The following is a 19,774-nucleotide window of genomic DNA, read 5'->3' as shown; positions in this document are numbered from 1 at the left end:
AAAAATTTGTTTTACGCATGCGCAGTCGGTTTTTTTATTTATGAAATTTTGTATGTAGGCACCTCGAATAAAAGTAAAACAAATGCCGCATGCGCAGTTGGTTTTTTATTGGTTAAGATATTTAAATGAAATTTTGTATCTAGGCACTTCGAATAACAGTAAAACTAATGCCAAAAAATTGTTTTGTCGGTTTTTTATTTGTTAAGATATTTTAATTAAATGTTGTATCTAGACACCTCAAATAAAAGTAAAACTAATGTCGAATCAAAAAATTTGTTTTGCGCATGCGCAGTCTGTTTTTTTATTTATGAAGTTTTGTATGTAGGCACCTCGAACAAAAGTAAAAAAAGTACCTCATGCGCAGTCGGTTTTTTTTATTTGTTAAGATATTTAAATAAAATTTTGAATCTAGGCACCTCAAATAAAAGTAAAACTAATGCAGATTCAAAAAAAGGCAAGCTATGCTGATCTGGTGGGATAGAAACAACTCCGTGATGCTACATGCGAATAATTTAAGTTTTGATCGCCCTTCTACAGGTTGTTTTAAAACTAATGGTCCAGTTCTAGGTCAAGTACGAACCCTAAAAAGTTGATTTTTTGAAATGAAACCTGTTTTATTTTTTTTGCACTTTCAAATGTGGAAAAAATTCTACATCGATCAACTATTGCCTTCCCTATACCATTGAATAAGTAATCATAGGTTACTTATTCAAGGCCTTCTGTAATGGTTTTATTTAATATTTTTTAACATTGCGACCGTTATATGGATAATTTTCTCAAGAGACCTTGAAATAAACGCGTTAGTTGATGTGATTGTACCATCATTGAAAAAATTACCTGGTTTCAACTTGATGGAGCACCGGCTCATTCTACCCATGATGCTTATATATATTTGCACATTTTTGAAGACAAGTGGATTAGAAATATAGGGTGTAAAGTACCATTAATAATGCGGCAAAAGCTAGTTATTTTGACAGTTTGGGAAACCGTGAAAACCTTTACCACTAAATTTTGGGAATTTTATTTCTACGCAACCAAACCTACAAAATTTTAAAACTTCCCGAATTATTTCGAGGTAAAAATCCTCAATGACTATGTTCTGCTGGCAAACTTTTTACGAAACCAATCCAGCTACTCTCGAAATGTGTGCCGCCAATTTTCTGCTAACTTCACGGACCCCCTGTCTATACTTTTCCCCAAAATCAGTCATGTAATAATTTATTAAAGCAAATAAAATCATATCTTTTTGCAAACAATTACAATTTGTAGCCAACGCTAGACACTCTTAAGAAGAGAATTTGGTCAGCGCGCTGTTGCATTTTCGTTTGGTGCAAACTTTCAGTTGGAGTAACCCAGACTCCCCGATTAAGACACGCAGTCTATCGTTGCTGCTGCTTCAACCCGATCTTTCGCATCCTTTCCCGCTCGACCATCTTCTGATTGCCGGACCAAACCCGTCTGCCGAACCTGAGCGTGTTGCAGGCAATCCGTAGCGTCAGGTAGTAGAGAACCTCCATGATGGACGTAAAGGAGAGCCCGCAGAAGAGACCGAGGAAACCGCCGCAGTTCGCCAAAAAATCGGAAAGGCCGTAAAGCTCGTTCCTCTCCGACGTCATGAACTGTAGGTTCTTGTAGTAGACGATCAGTCGCGAAAAGTGGTCCCTGAAAGTAGTAACTGTGGGAGTGATAGGTTTGTAAGGGTGTACCTTTCAAAGGTTATGTTGAAGCTTTCGTCGTGTTCCTTGTAATGGAAGGTTTTTCGCCAGTCCCATTGCGATTGTGAGACCTCCGCGTCGAATGAGATTGACGTGCACGATGGCAGACAAAAGCACTCCCTGGGGTCTTGAATTTTCTCCCCCATGCTTCTTCCCAAGATGAAATCCTCCAGGTCATTTTCCAAGAAGGAGACTAAATTTAGTGGTTAACAGTTATGCATGGGCACAATTTTACCTCGAGCTTCCTCCAAACATTTCCTACTTCCAGCTCCACACATATGCGTCACGTCCTCTTGAGCTGAAAAACGATCGCGTGATTTCAGGAAGTTCGTTTGCATTAATACAGATCATGTAGAATCCTGCGCAACCGCAGACGTGCAGAGTGTAGTTAGCGAGGCATTCCACCATGCAGTTTTGTTGCGTGTAGATTTTGTAGTTGCTCAGCTGCCTTTCACCAGGTAAATAGCACAGACGGTCGTAAATGCTATACGATCTAATTTCTTCCGATGTCTTAATCATGCTAGGTTTAATTGCGACAACTGCAGCTTCGTCCATGGGAATTCGGAAGTGAGTGTCCATATCTGGTATTTCGGCAGGATGGTGCAGAGTTACCTGAAGTGGACCGTTGGGATGAAAAAACCCATGGCGAAACCCACCTTGAAACCGCTAATTTCACTACACAAATAGTCCAAGTTGGAATCATCGACAAACAAATCCAGCTGCAGCCCAGCCTTGGCACCCGTCAGCATAGTTCTTCTAGGGTAGGTGTTCAAACCGACACCCGCCGGGTATCCTTCCTCCAAACTCCATTCCTGGGCTCTCCTGGTGTGGTTTTCCGACAGTTCTCTGACAAGTTTAAAAACGTGAGAAGATCGGGGAATAAAACCTCCAATATTTACCCGGCGTTTACGTATACTTCGTCAGGATGTAACATGTTGAAGGTCCTACACCAGCCTTCGCTGGTTAAAATGTTGGTGAAGCTTCGCTCGCAACTCAAACTGTCTCCAAGCCACGAACACTGCTCCATTTGCAAATCTGCAAAAGACTAATTGGTTTAAATTAGTATTATGAGGGGTTGATAAGCACTAATTGGACACAATAATAAATTATGTTTTGCAATCTCGGTAGCTTAAAGAAATTTTGCAAATTCCAACTGACTTTGAAAATGGGGGCGAGAAGGAGCCGTACAGGAGGTATAAAGGAAGTGTGAAGAAAGTATGGAAAAATCGTGTAGTTTGGAGAGCAGTGAGAGTGAGCACAAAAGAAAAAGGTAGCGTGAAAAACCTAGCAAGGAAGAGAAGGGAAGGGGGGGGAGGTTAAGTGTATGTGAAGAAATAAGGTGACACATTTTCGTGCAGCTGTGACAGAAAGAGACGAGGACTGAAAAAGAGAAGGGTTAAAGGAGGATCCATATACCTACCATGCGTAAAAAAAACAAGGTTAAGGAAAAAGGCGTGAAGTGAAGTGAATGAACAAATGGAGGAGGATGTGCGAAGAAAGAGGGAAGACGGTCTTCAATCGGTGCGAAGGAAAATGTCAAAGGAAGGATAAAGGAAATGGCCAAAGAAAAATCTAGAAAAAAGCGTAAACAAGTATAAACTGTGTCTCAATCGCCCTTTGTGAGTACCCTCTTCCGACAATGCGTTCTTGAGGTATAAGGGAATATACCCGAACACGATAAGAGGTCGAGGAGGATGGCTATTGTTGGTAGAAATTAGTTCCTTGAGACCTTTCATTAGAGTACCATGAAGGATAAAACTGGTTCCACTCCCCCCCCCCCCCCCACCTCTCCCTCCACTCCGTACTTTGATAAGAGGACAAAAAGAAGGGCAGTAGTTGGTAGAAAACGGTTCCTTTCGTTGAGACCTTTAATTAGAATACAATGAGAGATAAAATTAATTTTTACCCCCCCCCCCCCCCCATTTTCTAAAGCTTACCTTGGCACCACTAAAAGCATGCGTATGCAAAATCTGAAACCAACTGGTTGTCGTATGTAAAAGTTACGCACGTTTTACTTTCAAATTAAAAATTATTATTATTATTATTATTATTATTATTAAAAACAGCATCTCAGGAAATAATTCGTGGGGGAGAGGGAGGGGGGCTGTTAGACAGCGAAATTTGATGGCCGTCTGGCACACCTTCAAGGTATAGGCTACCTACTGCAAAAAATTCGAGGATTCTAGGACCTTTCCCCTAGAAATAGTTCGAAACGGCAGAAGTGGGTCCGGACGGACGGACGGACAAAACGGAAACAATAGCATATTTTTTTAATTCTTAAAAAATGCTAAAAATAGACATTGAAGGGATATGAAAAGTACGTAAGAGGTGGAAGGGGAAGCATGTAAACAGTTGGAAAAGACGTGTTTTTAGCGCAAGTTGTAGAGGTTACTCCATTCCAGATAATTGTTGAGGGGGCAATTATTTCCATCTGTAGGGTAGATTCCTCTCCCCCCCCACCCCTCTCCAGCAGTACTCTTAGCGAAGGAAGACCTGGTCATTTTTGTTTATTATCCTAGCAGTGCCACGGTAACCTTTTCGAAAAGGTGATCAAATGTTCGTAATGCTGGGGAGGGGAGGGAGGGGGGGGGGGTTTATTTTTCCCACAAGACTCCCGTACCGCACCGTATGAGTGCTAACCATTAGAGGTTTCTGCGGAAGGACCTGTAGTACACCCGAAGGAAGATTGATTTTTTAAACGTCACCTCTAGCACAGTCATAATAATCTTTTCGAAGAGGCAATCAAAGCTTCGTAATGCAAGGGAGGGGGGGATTCCATCTATTTATCTTAAAATTGTTACACAAAAATAGGAGCGGAAATGTATTATAGGCAGTAGATTTCTCCGGAAAGCGCCTCGAAGACCCTGATAAGATAAAAATTGCCCTTGGAAGCATTTTAGTCTTCTGAAAGTCTTTCAAGGCTGTCTTATGCCTTCTAGCACTATAAGGCTTAGAGTTTTATACACCTCTTTGAGAGTTGTCTACACTCAAAAAGGTTAAGACTACCATAGAAGGGTGCCAGAAAACTAAATCACCATCAGGTAGGCTTGAAAAAGCTGAAAAGTGTATAAAAGCTTTCTATTCTAGTAATTCCTGGAAAGCACCCAAAGATCTATGGACAGTGCTTTTAACGGCTCTAAAAATACTAAAACATTGTTTAGCTGTATGAAAAAGAACTTAAAAAAGAATTTAAAGGGAAATGTAATTTATGCATATCAAACTATACGTTTCGACATTTTCCCGACAAAATTTGTTTCATTAACAAACGTTTTGGGATCTTTGGTATAATCTTGGGCATTTGAATAATGTGTTTTAGGGGGTAAATGATCATGAATCAAAAACCAAAAAATATGTTTACTGTTTTTGCTTTCTTATTTTTAGAATAACTAAATTAGATATTATTTTTATTGAATTATCTATTCCAACAGAATGAAAATGTTTGCTTATAAAAACGGTCTTTGTAAATAAAATGACCACAAAATAACTTTGGTTGATAAAGATAACACACCGGCTTGTTGCAAAAGCAGAAGAAAAGTTGGTAGGTGCAAACTCCAAATCCAGTACCTAAAGCTTATTATAAAGAATATGAAGTTGTGTTTGGGGGTGAATAGGAGGAAGTCTTAAATGGATCGATAATGCCTGCATATAGAAGGAAATGTCAAAGGTATTTAAATCTTCTATCCTTTGCTGCATTCATTCAAAACTTCAAACAATGATGCGATTAAGAAATGGAACAGATTTGTCAGCATACTCTAAATTACACGCGTTCTTGAAAGCTTCCAACAAGGAATAAGTGGGTACGTCTTTTCCATTTACAGAAAGCAATCAAGGAGATTCCTTATTTCAGCCCCAGACCACAGTTTAACCGGAAGTCTATTTATAATAAATGTAATAATTTTGCGCAATTTGTAAAGTTCAAAGTACATCGCCGCCATACTTATGAACTTCAATCTCCCCCAGGCCAACCTCTGAAATAGCCCGGTTCACACCCCGAGCCAACTCCCGAAATACCCCAGGTGCCGAAATCCTGCACCCCGGACCAACTGCCCAAATATGTTCCCGCAACCCGGGTCAATTGCCAAAATTTGATCTTAGACTCTGGGCCAACTAACAAAATTTTACTCGGACCAACTGCCGAAATTTGCTGAAATATTTTCCCATGGCCCCCACTCCCCAGAATATTCTCACGCTAGAAAGCCATCAGGTAGGCTTGAAAAAGCTGGAAAGTGTATAAAAGCTTCGAAAGAAATCTAGGCAGTTTTGGAAAACTGATACAAATTCCTAGAAAAACGGTATACAATTCTAAAATCTCTCAATTCCCACAGAACACTTCTTGGAGTGCCTACCAGGGTACTTTTCGTGAATCTCCTCTACCTCATGTAATTCTAGTAATTCCTGGAGAGCACCGAAAGATCTATGGAAGGTGCTTTTAACAGCTCTGCAAATCCTAGAGCATTGTTTAGCTCTACGAAAAAGAACTTTAGGTGCGCTGTAAAAAGAATTTAAAGGGAAATATAATTTATGCATATACGTTTCGACATTTTCCCGACAAAATTTGGTTCATTAACAAACATTTTGGGATCTTTGGTATAATCTTGGGCATTTGAATAATGTGTTTTAGGGGGTAAATGATCATGAATCAAAAAATACGTTTACTGTTTTTGCTTTCTTATTTTTAGAATAATATTATTTTTATTGAATTATCTATTCCAACAGAATGAAAATGTTTGCTTATAAAAATCACAGTCTTTGCAAATAAAATGACCACAATAATAACTTTGGTTGAAAAAGATAACACACCGTCCATTGAATGGCTTGTTGCAAAAGCAGTAGAAAAGTTGGTAGGTGTAAACTCCAAATCCAGTAAAGCTTGTTATAAAGAATATGCAAAGTTGTTTTCGGGGGTGAATTTAGGAGGAAGTCTTTAATGGATCGATAATGCTGGCGTATAGAAGGAAATGTCAAAGGTATTTAGGTATATCGTGGGTTCGAATCTGAAATACCCCGGTTCACACCCCGGGCCCCAGGGCCAACTACCGAAATCCTGCACCCCGGACCAACTGCCGAAATATAATCCCGCACCCCGGGAAAAATTGTCTAAATTCGAACTTGCACCCCGGACCAACTGCCAAAATTTGACCCCAACGGCCGAAATATTGTCCCATGGCCCTCAGAATTTTACCACGCTAACGTACCGCTACTCCACCCTGGAAGACATATGGAAGCAAGGGTGCCAGAAAGCTGAATCTCCATCAGGTAGGCTTGAAAGAAGCCTAGGCGGCTACTCCACGTCCCAACACACATTGGGAAAATTAATAATAAATCCGCCGGCTACCTGACATCCTCATCTACAATACAGACCTGGCAATCAACATACGAAGAGTTCGGAAAGTGCTGCAGCGTTGCCAAGCGCTTGGTATACCTCTAAACACGAAAAAGTTCAAGTTTTACAGAACGAGATGGAAGGGTGGCTATCTTTGTACAGTAATTTAAAATGCAAAAGCACAAATACGTACTTGAATAAAACTTTAATTTCAAAAACCCTCTTAGGAATATCAAAAATTTCTGGAGAAGGCGTAAATGCTTCGCTGAGAGGATTTTCTAAAGCCGTTTGGGACTATAACACACTAGATAGTGTAACGGGTGACCGCGTTTCCGTTTTAAAATTTTTTTATTTCGTTCAACAGAAAAATTTAGATTTGTACCGCTTCCCAGAAAACGTGGACGTAAGTAGGTCTGGCGATAAGCGAAGTGCGTTTAGAATGACATGTGTGCTGAGTAGATAAGAGAAGCGCGGGCTCGGCGGCGTTGCTCTGTGCCAGGGTAGGGGAGGTTTTTTAATATCTGGAGGAGAGTGTAGAACAAACACGCTAACTCAACGGCTTCACTAAGTTCCGTTTCGGATTTTGAGTTGAGAAGTTTCGACTTTGATACGCCAGAACGCTATTAAATAAATTAATATTAAATTGCAGTAAAAATTTGAGGACAATTAACTTGTACACTCTGCAAAATTAATATTCAGTGCAGTGGGAATTTGGCTTTGTATCTCTGTGCCTAAATAAGATCACGATCCGTGCTTTCGAGAACCTGGTGCAAGTTTGCTTGTGTTCGCAATCAATAGGGACTACATTATACTGAAATTTCCACTCAAAGAGTGTCAGTATAAAGTAGGTACATCGTACTGCAAGACCTCAGTCTGCCATTGGCCGGATGGAAACCTACAACTAACCAAGCGCCATGGGTTACAAATACTTACACCCAAAAACATAACAAATTCGTCGTTGGTCATCAGTTTCGTAGCATTTTGATCGACGAATTCCAAATGCTCGTTGCAGATCGTCGAGTACAGCCTAAAATACGTATCCCTGAAACATTACAATTTTAAGCTATGCTCAAAAACAGTATGGCACCTACTCCTCTTCGGTGGTCTTCTGCTTCATCCTGTACTTCAAGTATACGTCACTGTAGTTAAACACCTTGGGGTGAGCGTTCACCTCCGGGCAAATTGTGATGGCCGGAAACGGAATCTCCCATATCGGAGTCTCGCGGGTCGCAAACGTGACGATAATCGGCGAGCTTTGCCACTTAAAGTATGACTTTCTGATCAAAGACGAGGACATGAAGAAAGCTACCAAAATTATCAACGCCCACCAAACCCTGCAACAAATTTGTGGTAAACAATCGTTAATTTGCAACGAGGTACTTCTCGAGGACGTAGCGCTTTCGTTCGCCCAAAAATTTGAAGCCGTGAATGGAGGTGTTATCGCAAAACTCGCAGAAGTAGTGGACTGTGTTCTTCGTGCAAGTCCCTTTTTTCCTCTCGTAGCTGGCCGGTCGCACTTCCGCTTCGGCATCCTGGAACTTCTTCGAACTTCGCTTTCTACCGGCGGTGAAGTTTACCTCCCCCTCGTTGTTTCTTGTAGGAATTACTTTAAGAAAATCAGTGGTATCACTCCTAGCTTGTTGCTTTGAAGACATTGTTGAGTAGAGTGAACGTTTTTGATGCTTGTCAAATTGCCAAAAAAATTCGCATGTGTTCTTACAGTAATATTTCAATAATTTTATGCTATTTTTAAACATGTTGTTTGTAGTAATGGACATAAACTGTGCTGAAGTATAGATAAACACTTCCATTACTAAAGGACTTGTTCAGAGGAAGTTAAAGTTTAAAAGCTTTTCGCAATTTTAAATAAAACCGTGTCTTAAGAATAATGATTTTGATTATAAACTTTTATAAATAACGTTCTTAAAAATTTTAACGTCCGCCATCTGTTTTTTTATTATGACAATGTAAACCGTTTTCGTGGAACTTTATTAATGCCTGTTGCTAACAGTGATCGAAAAGCTCATCTCCAAGTAGGTTTTTCTTTGGGAACTTTTCCATCAAGAAATGTCGCCAATTCCAATTAGTCATAAGATAATTCACATCACTCCGGTTCTTCCAAGACAATTTGTTACGTTCAAAGTAACAAAATTACAAGTAGGTAAGCGCACTCTAAGCTTAGGTAAAGTAGAAGTGGGGCCAGGTGAATAATAAAATAATTGACAGGGGTAGGAACATAATAATTAATCGAGTAATAAAAGGTTGTCACAATCGAGGGTATAATTAATGATCTAAAACTATTACAAAAGATCTGAGATGTCAATGTTTAAATTTAACTCAATTTTTTTAGCAAAAAGGGCTCAACTCGTAGTCAGGGAAATTATCAATGTCAAAACAGACTTCCGCAGAAAACAACGGAGCTATAATTGTTAAATTACCTTTGAACTCTTGTAACGACCTTTTGAGCTCAGAAGAACGCTTTTCTGCCTTATCTGCAACAGATGTATAAGTAGTAGATAATATCGAAAAAGTAATCCGGAAGAGAAAACGATGAGAACCTAGGAGAAAACTATGAGAGAACACAAGTCATACTCTTTACATACCTCAGACTAATTTCATACAAATATAAACCCGCTAAGCGTATTAAATGGAACATCCACAACACATCAGAAATAGAAACACTCCAAAGAAATATGGTGAGATTCACTACAATGAGCCCTTTTCAGGTAGACAGTAAGTTAAGTGAAATTAATGGCGTATTAAGAAAAATAATTTGCACGTAATCACTGTGCCAGATATTAAATTAAGGTATAAAGCGTGAACTCTAGCGACAAGAGAATGAAACAAATAACACTCGGGTGATCTCTGGCGGCGAAAATAAGAAACTAAGGTAATAGAAATAACTTACATTTTAACTAAACAGGTTTACAAAGGAAATACCTAGATGGAGTGTCAGAATATTGAATATAAACTGAAGTAATAATCGAATGTTAATAAATTAAAAAAACTGTTCAGGCAGGAAAAAACACGTCTATCGCTAAGCCTTATAAAAGTGAAGAAAGCTGTTGCTGCTATGAACCACAAATTTTGTGATGCTATATGTACTCAATATTTCTTTCCGTGCAAAATTCGTCCCGGTAAATTCGCCTTCGAAAATTACTAGCAAAAGTTAACTTGTCGGTAAATTCGCCTACAGACAATTTTGGGGCCGGAATGCTCTCTTTAATTTAATTTTTCAAAAACCGTTTTTAATTTGCTCCTATAAAGTACGCGATAGAGAGAGATTGCCTCTTAGCTTTCACCCTTCTCTCTCACCTACAGTATTCGCGTTTACCATTGGCACGCGCAGTTCATCTCTAATGTCGATGGAACAAACAAGTAAAATTTCTTGTTGGTCACACGATCTTCTTCTGTTTACTCAGCTGTTTCTTGACCTTTTTGTAGTGTTCTGGTCTTTTCAAAATTTCTTCTGATTAGACTTCCTATAAATTTTCGTCCGCCCAAAATTCTCTCAATATTACCTTGTATTTCTCCAGAACTTCCGGTAATCTTCTACATATTTCCTATACGAAGGACAAGAATAATGCCATTACAACCCCTCGGGATGGGTGTTGTTGCATTTTAAGTGACAAAAAGTCTTTCTGAAGCTGACGGCGAGTGCTGGTGTGTGTTTTTGCTTAATGCGCCAGTTTATCGCAAAGTTGTCCTCGACCACGTTATCAAAAGAGAAAAAAAACTAATATGAATTATCGACCGTCTGCGTACGAGGTACCATATAAAATCAAGCTTTGTAAGTTTCTTGTTATTCCAGAAATTTTGTTATTATGTCCTTTTAATTATGTTTATTCGAATCCATTGTACGACCCGCATAGAGGCTTTGTGTCAGATTTATCTCTTTGTATCCAGGATTTATTTGCTTAATAAATTATGACCACGACCATTTGTTTAAATGCCACGACCCAAGCCAACGTTTTTTCTTATCTGATGCAAAATTGCCCGATATTGTCTTCCATTTCTGTAAAGATTTTTGGATTTTTTAGGTGGTCTTGGATAGCAAGAAAAATTATAAATAAGATGGAGGAAGGGAAAGGCGAGAACAGTATAGTATGAAAAGGAATGTAGGGAAACCGAAGAACTGGAGATATTAGATAGACCTTATTTGGTATATAACGTGAAGGAAAATACGCTACATAAAGAGAAAAAAATGTGGAACTATGCCAAAGATAAAAATAGAAAATAAGGATTGCAAAAGATCTTATTGAAAATTTAAATTTTAAATAGAAGGCTTAACAAAGTTGTCGAAGAGAATGTAGGAGAGGACCAGTTTGGTTTCAGAAGAGGAATGGACACGAGACACGCAATAGGAGTGCTGAGAAGGATCCGAGAATATTTGGAAAAAGAAAAGCCCTTTCCGTGTATAGCTTTTGTTGACATCCTAAAGGCATACGATTGGGTAAACTGGGAAATACTGGAGAAAAAGAAGACTAATACGAAACTTACATATGAAACAAAACGCAAAAGTCAGGGTTGACTGTAAAAAGGCGAATTTACACAGGGATGCTGTTTATTATCGACTCTGTTTACTTTATATGTAGAGAAATATGTTGAAAAGGGGGAAAATATGGTATAAACATGGGAGGGAAGAGAATTGGTCATTTTCATTGAGAAAACGCGCGGCTGCATTTTCCGGAGAGCGGCATACGAGTGGTTTTTTTCTTCGAAAAATTAGGCCAGGCAAATTAAATTCATTCACAAATCGTGCCACAAAATTTATAAAAGGTAATTTCGAACGAAGTAAAATATTCAAAGCGCGAATTACTGCTTTTTAAGCGCGCTGCAGTCCAAAAACACTTATCTACAAGTAATTAATACATTATTCAACAAAGCCGCACTTTGACATCAGGAAAGTTGAAACGTATAATTCAGTAAAGCAAACTCTTCTATATATTGCTGACCATGGCCCATTCCCATACTTCACAATACGAAGTTCGATCTAGGGGGCTTGTTTTCAGATAATTTAATGACGAGTTCAAAGGACGCCCAAATTCAAAAATTTTGGTATATTCTAATCAACTGTAAAGTTTTCTAGGCCCCTTTGATGTGTTTGGACCCTCATCGTGCTCTACCCCATCATCCACCTCCTCCATCAATTCGTTGCCGAGGTCCTCCTTCCTCCAATTGATGAGGATAGGAGCGTTGGAGCACGCCTGGCCTTTAAAACACAGATTGTCGATAATTTAAGTCCTGGCTATCGACAGGTGGACCTCTTTTGAGGTGGTTATTGGGACCTCTTTGCTTTCTAATCCCAATCGAGGGGGTCTTTTTACCTTCCACACCACGCCTGTGAGCGATGAAATGTTGCATTTTTGCTTTATTGAATGTACCCCATGCACAATATCACAGAACACTACGGCGACGGCGAAGGCGACGCCTCAAAATCGTTTTTTTTTCTTGAAGCACTGTAATAATAGATAGGTATTTCAGTATTTAGCGAAACCCATTTCATTCGCGATCGTAAACCAACCGTTTTATAGCCCACCCGTACGCATATTTTGCGTTACTAACGTCGAATTAGCGCAATTTGTAAATATTTGCGATGATTTAGAGGTAAATTACGACGAGTAATGGAAAGGTGTATTTTTACCGGCTGAAATCATCGACCTAAGTTTATGCCCAATATTTGTTTAATAAACACATTACGTTATTGGCGTCATAATGTATTTTTAATTTATGTAGTTTTTTTATGTTCGTTTGATATTTTAATGTTTAATTTCCCTCAACGATACTTAAACAGTAACTAAAAATTATCTCTCCGAATTGACATTAAAAATGAAATGAGAACACTAGGAGATTAAATTCTGGCAATTGAAATCATTGTAAAAATACCGTAATGCCTTTTTGAGTATTATTTTTATTTATTTATCTATAGATAGTAGCTAGTAGTAGCTAGACAGTAGCTATTCAAAAATCATCAAAGTCCTCGTGTGAGATGGAAGGGTCTTCAGGGCACTTTTGTGTGTCACATCAGTATTATACTAGCCAGTTTTGACTCCACCATCAATAAGATCTTGTCAAAGACTACCACATTCCCTTTGTCGATACCCACTTCCGACGTCCCGTTCACCTTTTTGTGGATTTCGCAAAAAAAACCACAAAATAGTAGGTACTCAATTTTTGGGTACTTCCCATAACTCGAGCTTCTATTTGCGACACGAGAAAGAGAGGCCGCTATTAAAGTTCTAAGAATCTTAGGGCGTCCAAAGTCGACTACCCCTCCACGCTCCTTGCAAAAGGTGGTTAATTTCGTCCCTAGCTTAAAGAAGTTTTCAAAAAGGTTTCATGCGTGGTTTTGTATTTTTTTCAATGTTTATTCGAACAGGGCCCCTGACACTCGGATTAGAGTTACTAAATGCACCCCAACTTAGCCAATAGGATGGTTTCGAAATATCCTAAGAAACTTCCTGTAAGATTTGCAGGTTGTTTTTTTGGGAGGCGTTTTTTGAATTATTGCAAAATACGCAGGAAATCGCATTTGCACTGCAGAAAGACTTACTGTAACAATTGATCGAGAGTAGTATCAGATATTTAAAAAAAAATTTCTTTATTAGATATACCTCCAGTATCATGCACCGCGATAGTCTTGAAATTAATTAATTTATAACAGTTAAAATATTATTTATCAATCACCTATCCACAATTTATAAGAGCGGGAGCTATTTGTTACTTCGGCCTTGCAATTCGAACTCCACTGAAACGATAATGTGATCACCTTAACGGTAAGGGTAATGTGAAACAAATCATTATGCATTCCAATGACAACTGCCATTCTTATTAAAACTGGAACGCGGAGCACGATATAAAAATGAAGTTCAGAACATAATACAATATTGTTTCCATGGAAACGACCTAAGCTTGCTATTTTGGGCGTGTAAATTAAATACCCACATAACTATCATAAGTTTTATAATGATTTCTATGGCTTCTGCTATAAAATTAAATTTTGTGTTATACAAGATGATAAAGAGAAACTAACCATCTGGTGAAATTCTTTCACTCGGTTGTTTAAACATCCCTTTATCGTCTTGTATAATAAATAACTATTATTGGGTGTGAAGCTGTCGCATGTACGGGCTGTGTGACTACAGGAAAAATGCCCTGGAACAGCTCTGCAAATTTCCCCAAAGCCATAAGCATTTTATAAAAAGCATTTAGAGGCTTTGGAAGGCCCTCTAAATGCGATTCAGAGTTTTGGAGTATTCCAGAGCCTGGTAGCCATTTTCAAACGTTTTTGCTGAGCATTTCTGGGCCTTTCAAACTGTTTCTTCCCCTCTTCAAACTGTTGGCCTTTACCGTAACTTTCTGGACTCGCCTACTCTATAAAAAGCACTGATGAATCCAAAAACTCCATATGTGGTTTAAATAGTCCCTGGAAAATATTCTAAACGCACTTTAAGATATTTTGTAAGTTCTCGAGAATCTTCTGGGTATATTCGCCGGAGCTTTATAGTGTATTTAGTCGCCCGCCTTCAAATAAAACGAATTAAGACCTGCACGAAAAACCGAACCGGGCACCACAGACCCAGAGGCGAGCTCAGAGGTTTAGTTTTGATGACATCCTAAAACCGGTGACAACCAACGAGCCGTTCTTGATACCATATTATGTCAACTGGGGCCATATGGCGACCGGAAAGCAGAAATTTTCTGCTTCAGTGTCTGTCTGCGGTGTGTGCTCCGGTTCATGCACTAACGGAGCACCCATCGAAGACATCGTCGAAGATGACGATGATAGTTTTGACTTATAAACCGATTAAGATTAACATATATCATCAAATATTGATCCCAGCGAAAAATCGAATGGAATCTTTTATGTAGAGAAGTAAGTATAAGAATATATTTTGCTATGGACCACCCCGTTTACAAAAAACTCAAAAAAGGGACCTTTACACCCCCCTCGTCCGTTAGCTCCGCCCCCATACTTTTAGTATGTTGTATAAGACACTTCCTTCCACCTACAACTATACCAAAATTTGTTTCTACGCGAATTATTTCCTCCATTTTTCCTTCGTTGAGTAGGCGTTAATATATCAAGAGTATAGCTCAAATTACACCAAATGGAGATATTAGGTTTCGTTCCTTAGCTCAATGCCACAAAAAAAAACCATGGGTTTGGAGATTGCCGAATGTGCATTTTTTAAATTACGTGGGACTTTGACAGCATTTGGGATTGGTAGTAACAAAAGACATTAACCAATAAGTTTTGGGAGATAATCCGCCACTGTCGGCGTCCAAAACATTACGAAGTATCTAAGAGGGGCGAACGTTGGGAATTCGCGGTTTGGTCGTTGGGATGAACAGAGTATCTATGTTGTATTAGAAGTGACCAAATATCCCAAGGTCTCTTTTTCAAATAGTAAAACTATGTGGCCCAGGATTTGTACTCCCCGATTTCTGGATACCACCATAACAGTTCATCTTTACGTTAAAGGCGCATACACACGTTGGGAAAAATTCGCGTCCTTATTATGAAAATATCGCAACGAGTCAAAGAAGAACTCCGGGTTTTCGAGTAGTGCGATTCAATTAAAAAACTTAATTCGAAGTTTGTATCATGTAAAGGCGGCGCAGAATCCGCATTCTTTCCACTATAACGCGTTATAAAAGGATTTAGTTTTGAACTAAGGATAAACTTATTATTTGTTAGTGTAACAGTTAACGTGAACAACTTCCTGGCGTATTAACGCATCATATTCATGAACACTTTTGCATTACTTAAAGTTTAAGTGTACTGTAAAAAAGTTGCACAAATTGACTAAAACGTTAAAACAGCCCCCAACGATTCGTTATCTTCAAAATTTTCTGCGGAATCTACAATTGCAAGGGGCCCGTTTATCAACACACGATCCATCCGACATCTTATAATCGTAAGCGGTTTGATGCTATATAGCAGACGTCCAAACGTTTGTTACATTGTTATATATAGCGACAGGTGAGTTCAATTTTTTGTTGTTGGATACCTTTAGTAAAATTACGAGAAATACATTTTTTTCCAATGTTGCAATTTAAGTAAGTAGAAATGTGAACACATTTAACGCCCCCAATTTATCTAGATTTCATAATTATGTACAGGGTGGTTCGAATTCGTGGCGTGGCTCACCTTTGGGATCTCCGTAACGGAGAGAGATACAGTGTACGTTAAACGGGGCCCTCTTTGGTGACTAAAAAAACGCATTTGAAATTGTTAAAAAATCTTTATAAATAACTAAGATATCTATGGAACGCCGTTTTAGCATTTAATGTGCAACAATACTATATTCTTAAAGTAAAGTTTTGCCCGAATTTCTATTATCTTAATCATAAAATTAAATAATTAATTTTATCTTAATGATAATTTCAAATCATTTTTTTTATCTTGTGGATAATTTTAATTCCATTCCGCCATTTAAAATTATCTGAAATAATTGTAAGTGGCTATTTCAGCCATTTAATATTATCTGAGATAAAATTAAATGGCGCCGTGCGCTGCCTTTCTCTCTTTTTCCCTATAAAACAGCGTATTTCCATCTCGCTATGACTTGAAAAGGTGGCCATTTAAAATTATCTAAGATAATCGTAAGAATTAAATTTATCTTGGTGATAATTTAAATTTTGCTATTTAAAATTATCAACAAGATAAAAAAATGATTTAAAAATATCATTATGATAAAAATAATTATTTTATTTTATCAAATATGAATTATTTTTATCAATATATATAATAAAAATGAATATTTTTTATCTTGTAGATAATTTTAATTCTTCTATTTATACTTATCTACAAGAGAAATTGAAATAGTTTGTTTAAACTTTATCATTAAGATAATTTTAAATAGGCAAAATAAAACTATCTACAAGATAAAAAATATTCATTTTTATTATCTTGTTGATAAAAATAATTCATATTTGATAAAAAAAATAATTATTTTTATCATAATGATAATTTTAATTCATTTTTTTATCTTGTTGATAATTTTAAATAGCAAAATTTAAATTATCAACAAGATAAATTTAATTCTTTCGTCATTTACGATTATCTTAGATAATTTTAAATGGAAAATTATCAACAAGACAAAAGTAATTATTTTGCCATTATCCACAAGATAAAAAAAATGATTTGAAATTATCATTAAGATAAAAAGAATGATTTAAAATTATCATTAAGATAAAATTAATTATTTAATTTTATCATTAAGATAATAGAAATTCGGGCGAAACATTACTTTAAGATTATAGTATTGTTGCACATTAAATGTTAAAACGGCGTTCCATAGATATCACAGAAAAATTGATTATGTCGAATTTCGTTTTGATTTTGCCTAGCTTAAGCAAGATCTAGTTACCCATGAGTGTTTGGTTGAGACTTGTATAAAAAGCGGCCCATACACGCTCAATCATCTCCACACGATACAATTCCATGGCAAAAATCTGACTTGCGCAATAATATTGCACGTTTGTGAACAACCTTCAATCATATTGTGCACTGAATTTGCACAATAATATTGAGCGTGTATGGGGTGCTTTTAAGTAATTATTTTTCGTTTTTTCATTTCATTTCATGCTAGCCGGAATTTATCTATTTACTTCATCATAAAAAGGTGAATAAGGGGATGTAAGTAAAGAACACGAAAAAAAATTAGGGGTTTCAACCCTATGAAATAGGAAAACCCATTTCAAATACTACACGAAGGCTGCTCAGTTGTCGTTCTTCGAAGCAACCAATTTGACTGATTGGCTTTCTAATTTTTTCAAGATTTTACCCTAATTAATGTGGACCATTTTCATAATTAATAATTGCACCCTGAGGGGGCTTGGGTAGCAACGTTTAATTTAGTTAAAAAATTAGTGCAAATTGGGCTCGTGAATTACAGAGATACCATAAAAGGTCCTAACGATTTCTGTTTTTAGTAATGCAGTCAACCTGTTGCATGATTTGTTAAAATTAATTTCAATTAACTTCCAAAGTGAGATCACCTAAAATTATAATGGAATTAACTCGGAAGCAAATCCATCCCTGAAACACAATGCGTGTTTGCACAATTCTAATGTAAAACCGATAATTAGCGCAAAACGGTGACATTTTCTAATCCTGTCGAGAAAAGTGGTCAGTTCTAATTTTAAAATCTAATTACCTTCACATTTATAATTATTAGACATTGCCGGTTTATCACAAATTTTCACCAGATCGCACTAACAATAAACTTCGGAAGGAATAAGCGGCATGTTCGCTCCTTCCGTGTACATTACTGAAACATTTCAAACTGATAACGCTTGCTCTCCCACCTACATCCAAGTGCCAATGTCGCTATCTCGTATCATAATTGTACGTCTGATAATATAAGGCCACTGGTCAAACGTAATTTTTGATAAAGCTCTCCTAGAAAACGCAGGTGATGGTAACGCGCGGACCGAAAGACTGCCCTCAAATTATTTATGACGCAAGGGGGTGACGTTTGGAACGTTTTAATTAAAATATGTGCTCTGGGTGACGTGAACTTTGATTAATGTACGAGGGTCGCGACTAAAATCAGTCGACAGTGGATGTTCAAAGTAAGGGATGTTTCATCATCAACCCTCTCGTCGCTCATTGATGATTTAGGCCGACGTACAAAAACCCATCGTCATCGGCGAAGTTGGACGTTGATTGTTTGCTTATTTAACATGTGTTTTTTTTTGGGATTCCGTTTGCAAATTCTATTCCTGGAACTGATGGAAATACATAATTCACCGATCAAATTTAAAACTGCACGTCGATTCCATGTGCGTTTAGAGCTAACGCTTATAATTTTAGCGTGGTTACAGCTGACACGTTAGTGAATTCCGTCCGTCCATTCAAGGATGGCGATCTTGGAACTATAAGAGTATGTAACGGTAAGCGGCTAACACTATTACGTTGCCTGTAAAATTGAGCAAAGATCGTAGATCTACCAGAGAAAGACCAATTTAATAAACCCTTGTAACGGTAGCTCTAATTTTGGATTTAAATTTTGAGGTTCAAGTAATTTAAGAATTGAGCACCATCGAAGTACAAAATTTAGCGGTTCCAAATTATTTCCCAGATAAACATTGGTTTTGGAGGAATCTGAAAGAATAAATTGGGTTGACTGCAGTGCAAGGGAGATGCATTTATTTCTACGTATGGGGCATTGTTTCTTAATTGCTTCCGGAAACCGGTAGAGCTAGAAAGTTTGGAGTTATTTCCTCTTTTGAATTGGTACTATTGGGTTAAATATGGAGGCTCATCATGATAGCACTCAATATCATGGAACTTGGCCTGTATAATCCAAAAAATTATTACCTCAATTAACACAGAAGAGAATAGCGCCATCAAATTTTAATTTCGTTTCATGATTGTGGTCGCCGGAAATCACGCAAGGAGGCGAATGAAGGAAACAATGACGATCTTTGAAAATCTTTTAATTAGAGTGACTAAGAAAATAAAGATGTAAATATACTCATTTACATCTGTAATTCTAATAAACGTACACTATGATAAGTAAGAATCTAAAATGTATACCGTGGACGTTATCGTCAGTGTATTTGCTACCAACTTGATTATTATGAAATAGCTACCCTCAATTGGTAACAACCGATGGAGGTCGAATTATTAGTAACTATTGCCTTCACAGTATAAGTTCCCTAAAAAGAATGAAATGATTTTAACGTTTGAACGATGCAAGTTATACCCACCGATGGAGTACTG

The 19,774-nt window shown here is 37.5% G+C and overlaps 1 protein-coding gene across 1 annotated transcript; it reads right to left on the bottom strand.

The window, feature by feature from the left end:
- Positions 1 to 1,202: 1,202 nt before the first annotated feature.
- On the bottom strand, positions 1,203 to 18,451 carry LOC116178949 (pickpocket protein 28-like). Its single transcript, XM_031498614.1, has 10 exons — positions 18,204 to 18,451; positions 8,419 to 8,644; positions 8,130 to 8,372; positions 7,972 to 8,080; positions 2,615 to 2,760; positions 2,372 to 2,561; positions 2,060 to 2,327; positions 1,951 to 2,013; positions 1,707 to 1,908; positions 1,203 to 1,662 (listed from the first exon to the last, which is right to left on the bottom strand). Exons 1-10 carry the CDS (start codon positions 18,226 to 18,228, stop codon positions 1,380 to 1,382), a joined length of 1,755 nt encoding a protein of 584 aa, XP_031354474.1. The 5' UTR covers positions 18,229 to 18,451; the 3' UTR covers positions 1,203 to 1,379.
- Between the last annotated feature and the right edge of the window lie 1,323 nt (positions 18,452 to 19,774).

The sequence above is a fragment of the Photinus pyralis genome, unplaced genomic scaffold (assembly GCF_008802855.1).
Source record: "Photinus pyralis isolate 1611_PpyrPB1 unplaced genomic scaffold, Ppyr1.3 Ppyr1.4_LG8, whole genome shotgun sequence".
NCBI classification, from domain to species: domain Eukaryota; kingdom Metazoa; phylum Arthropoda; class Insecta; order Coleoptera; family Lampyridae; genus Photinus; species Photinus pyralis.
The sequence above is the reverse complement of the archived record's forward strand: the minus strand, read 5'-3'. Positions and strand labels throughout refer to the sequence as shown.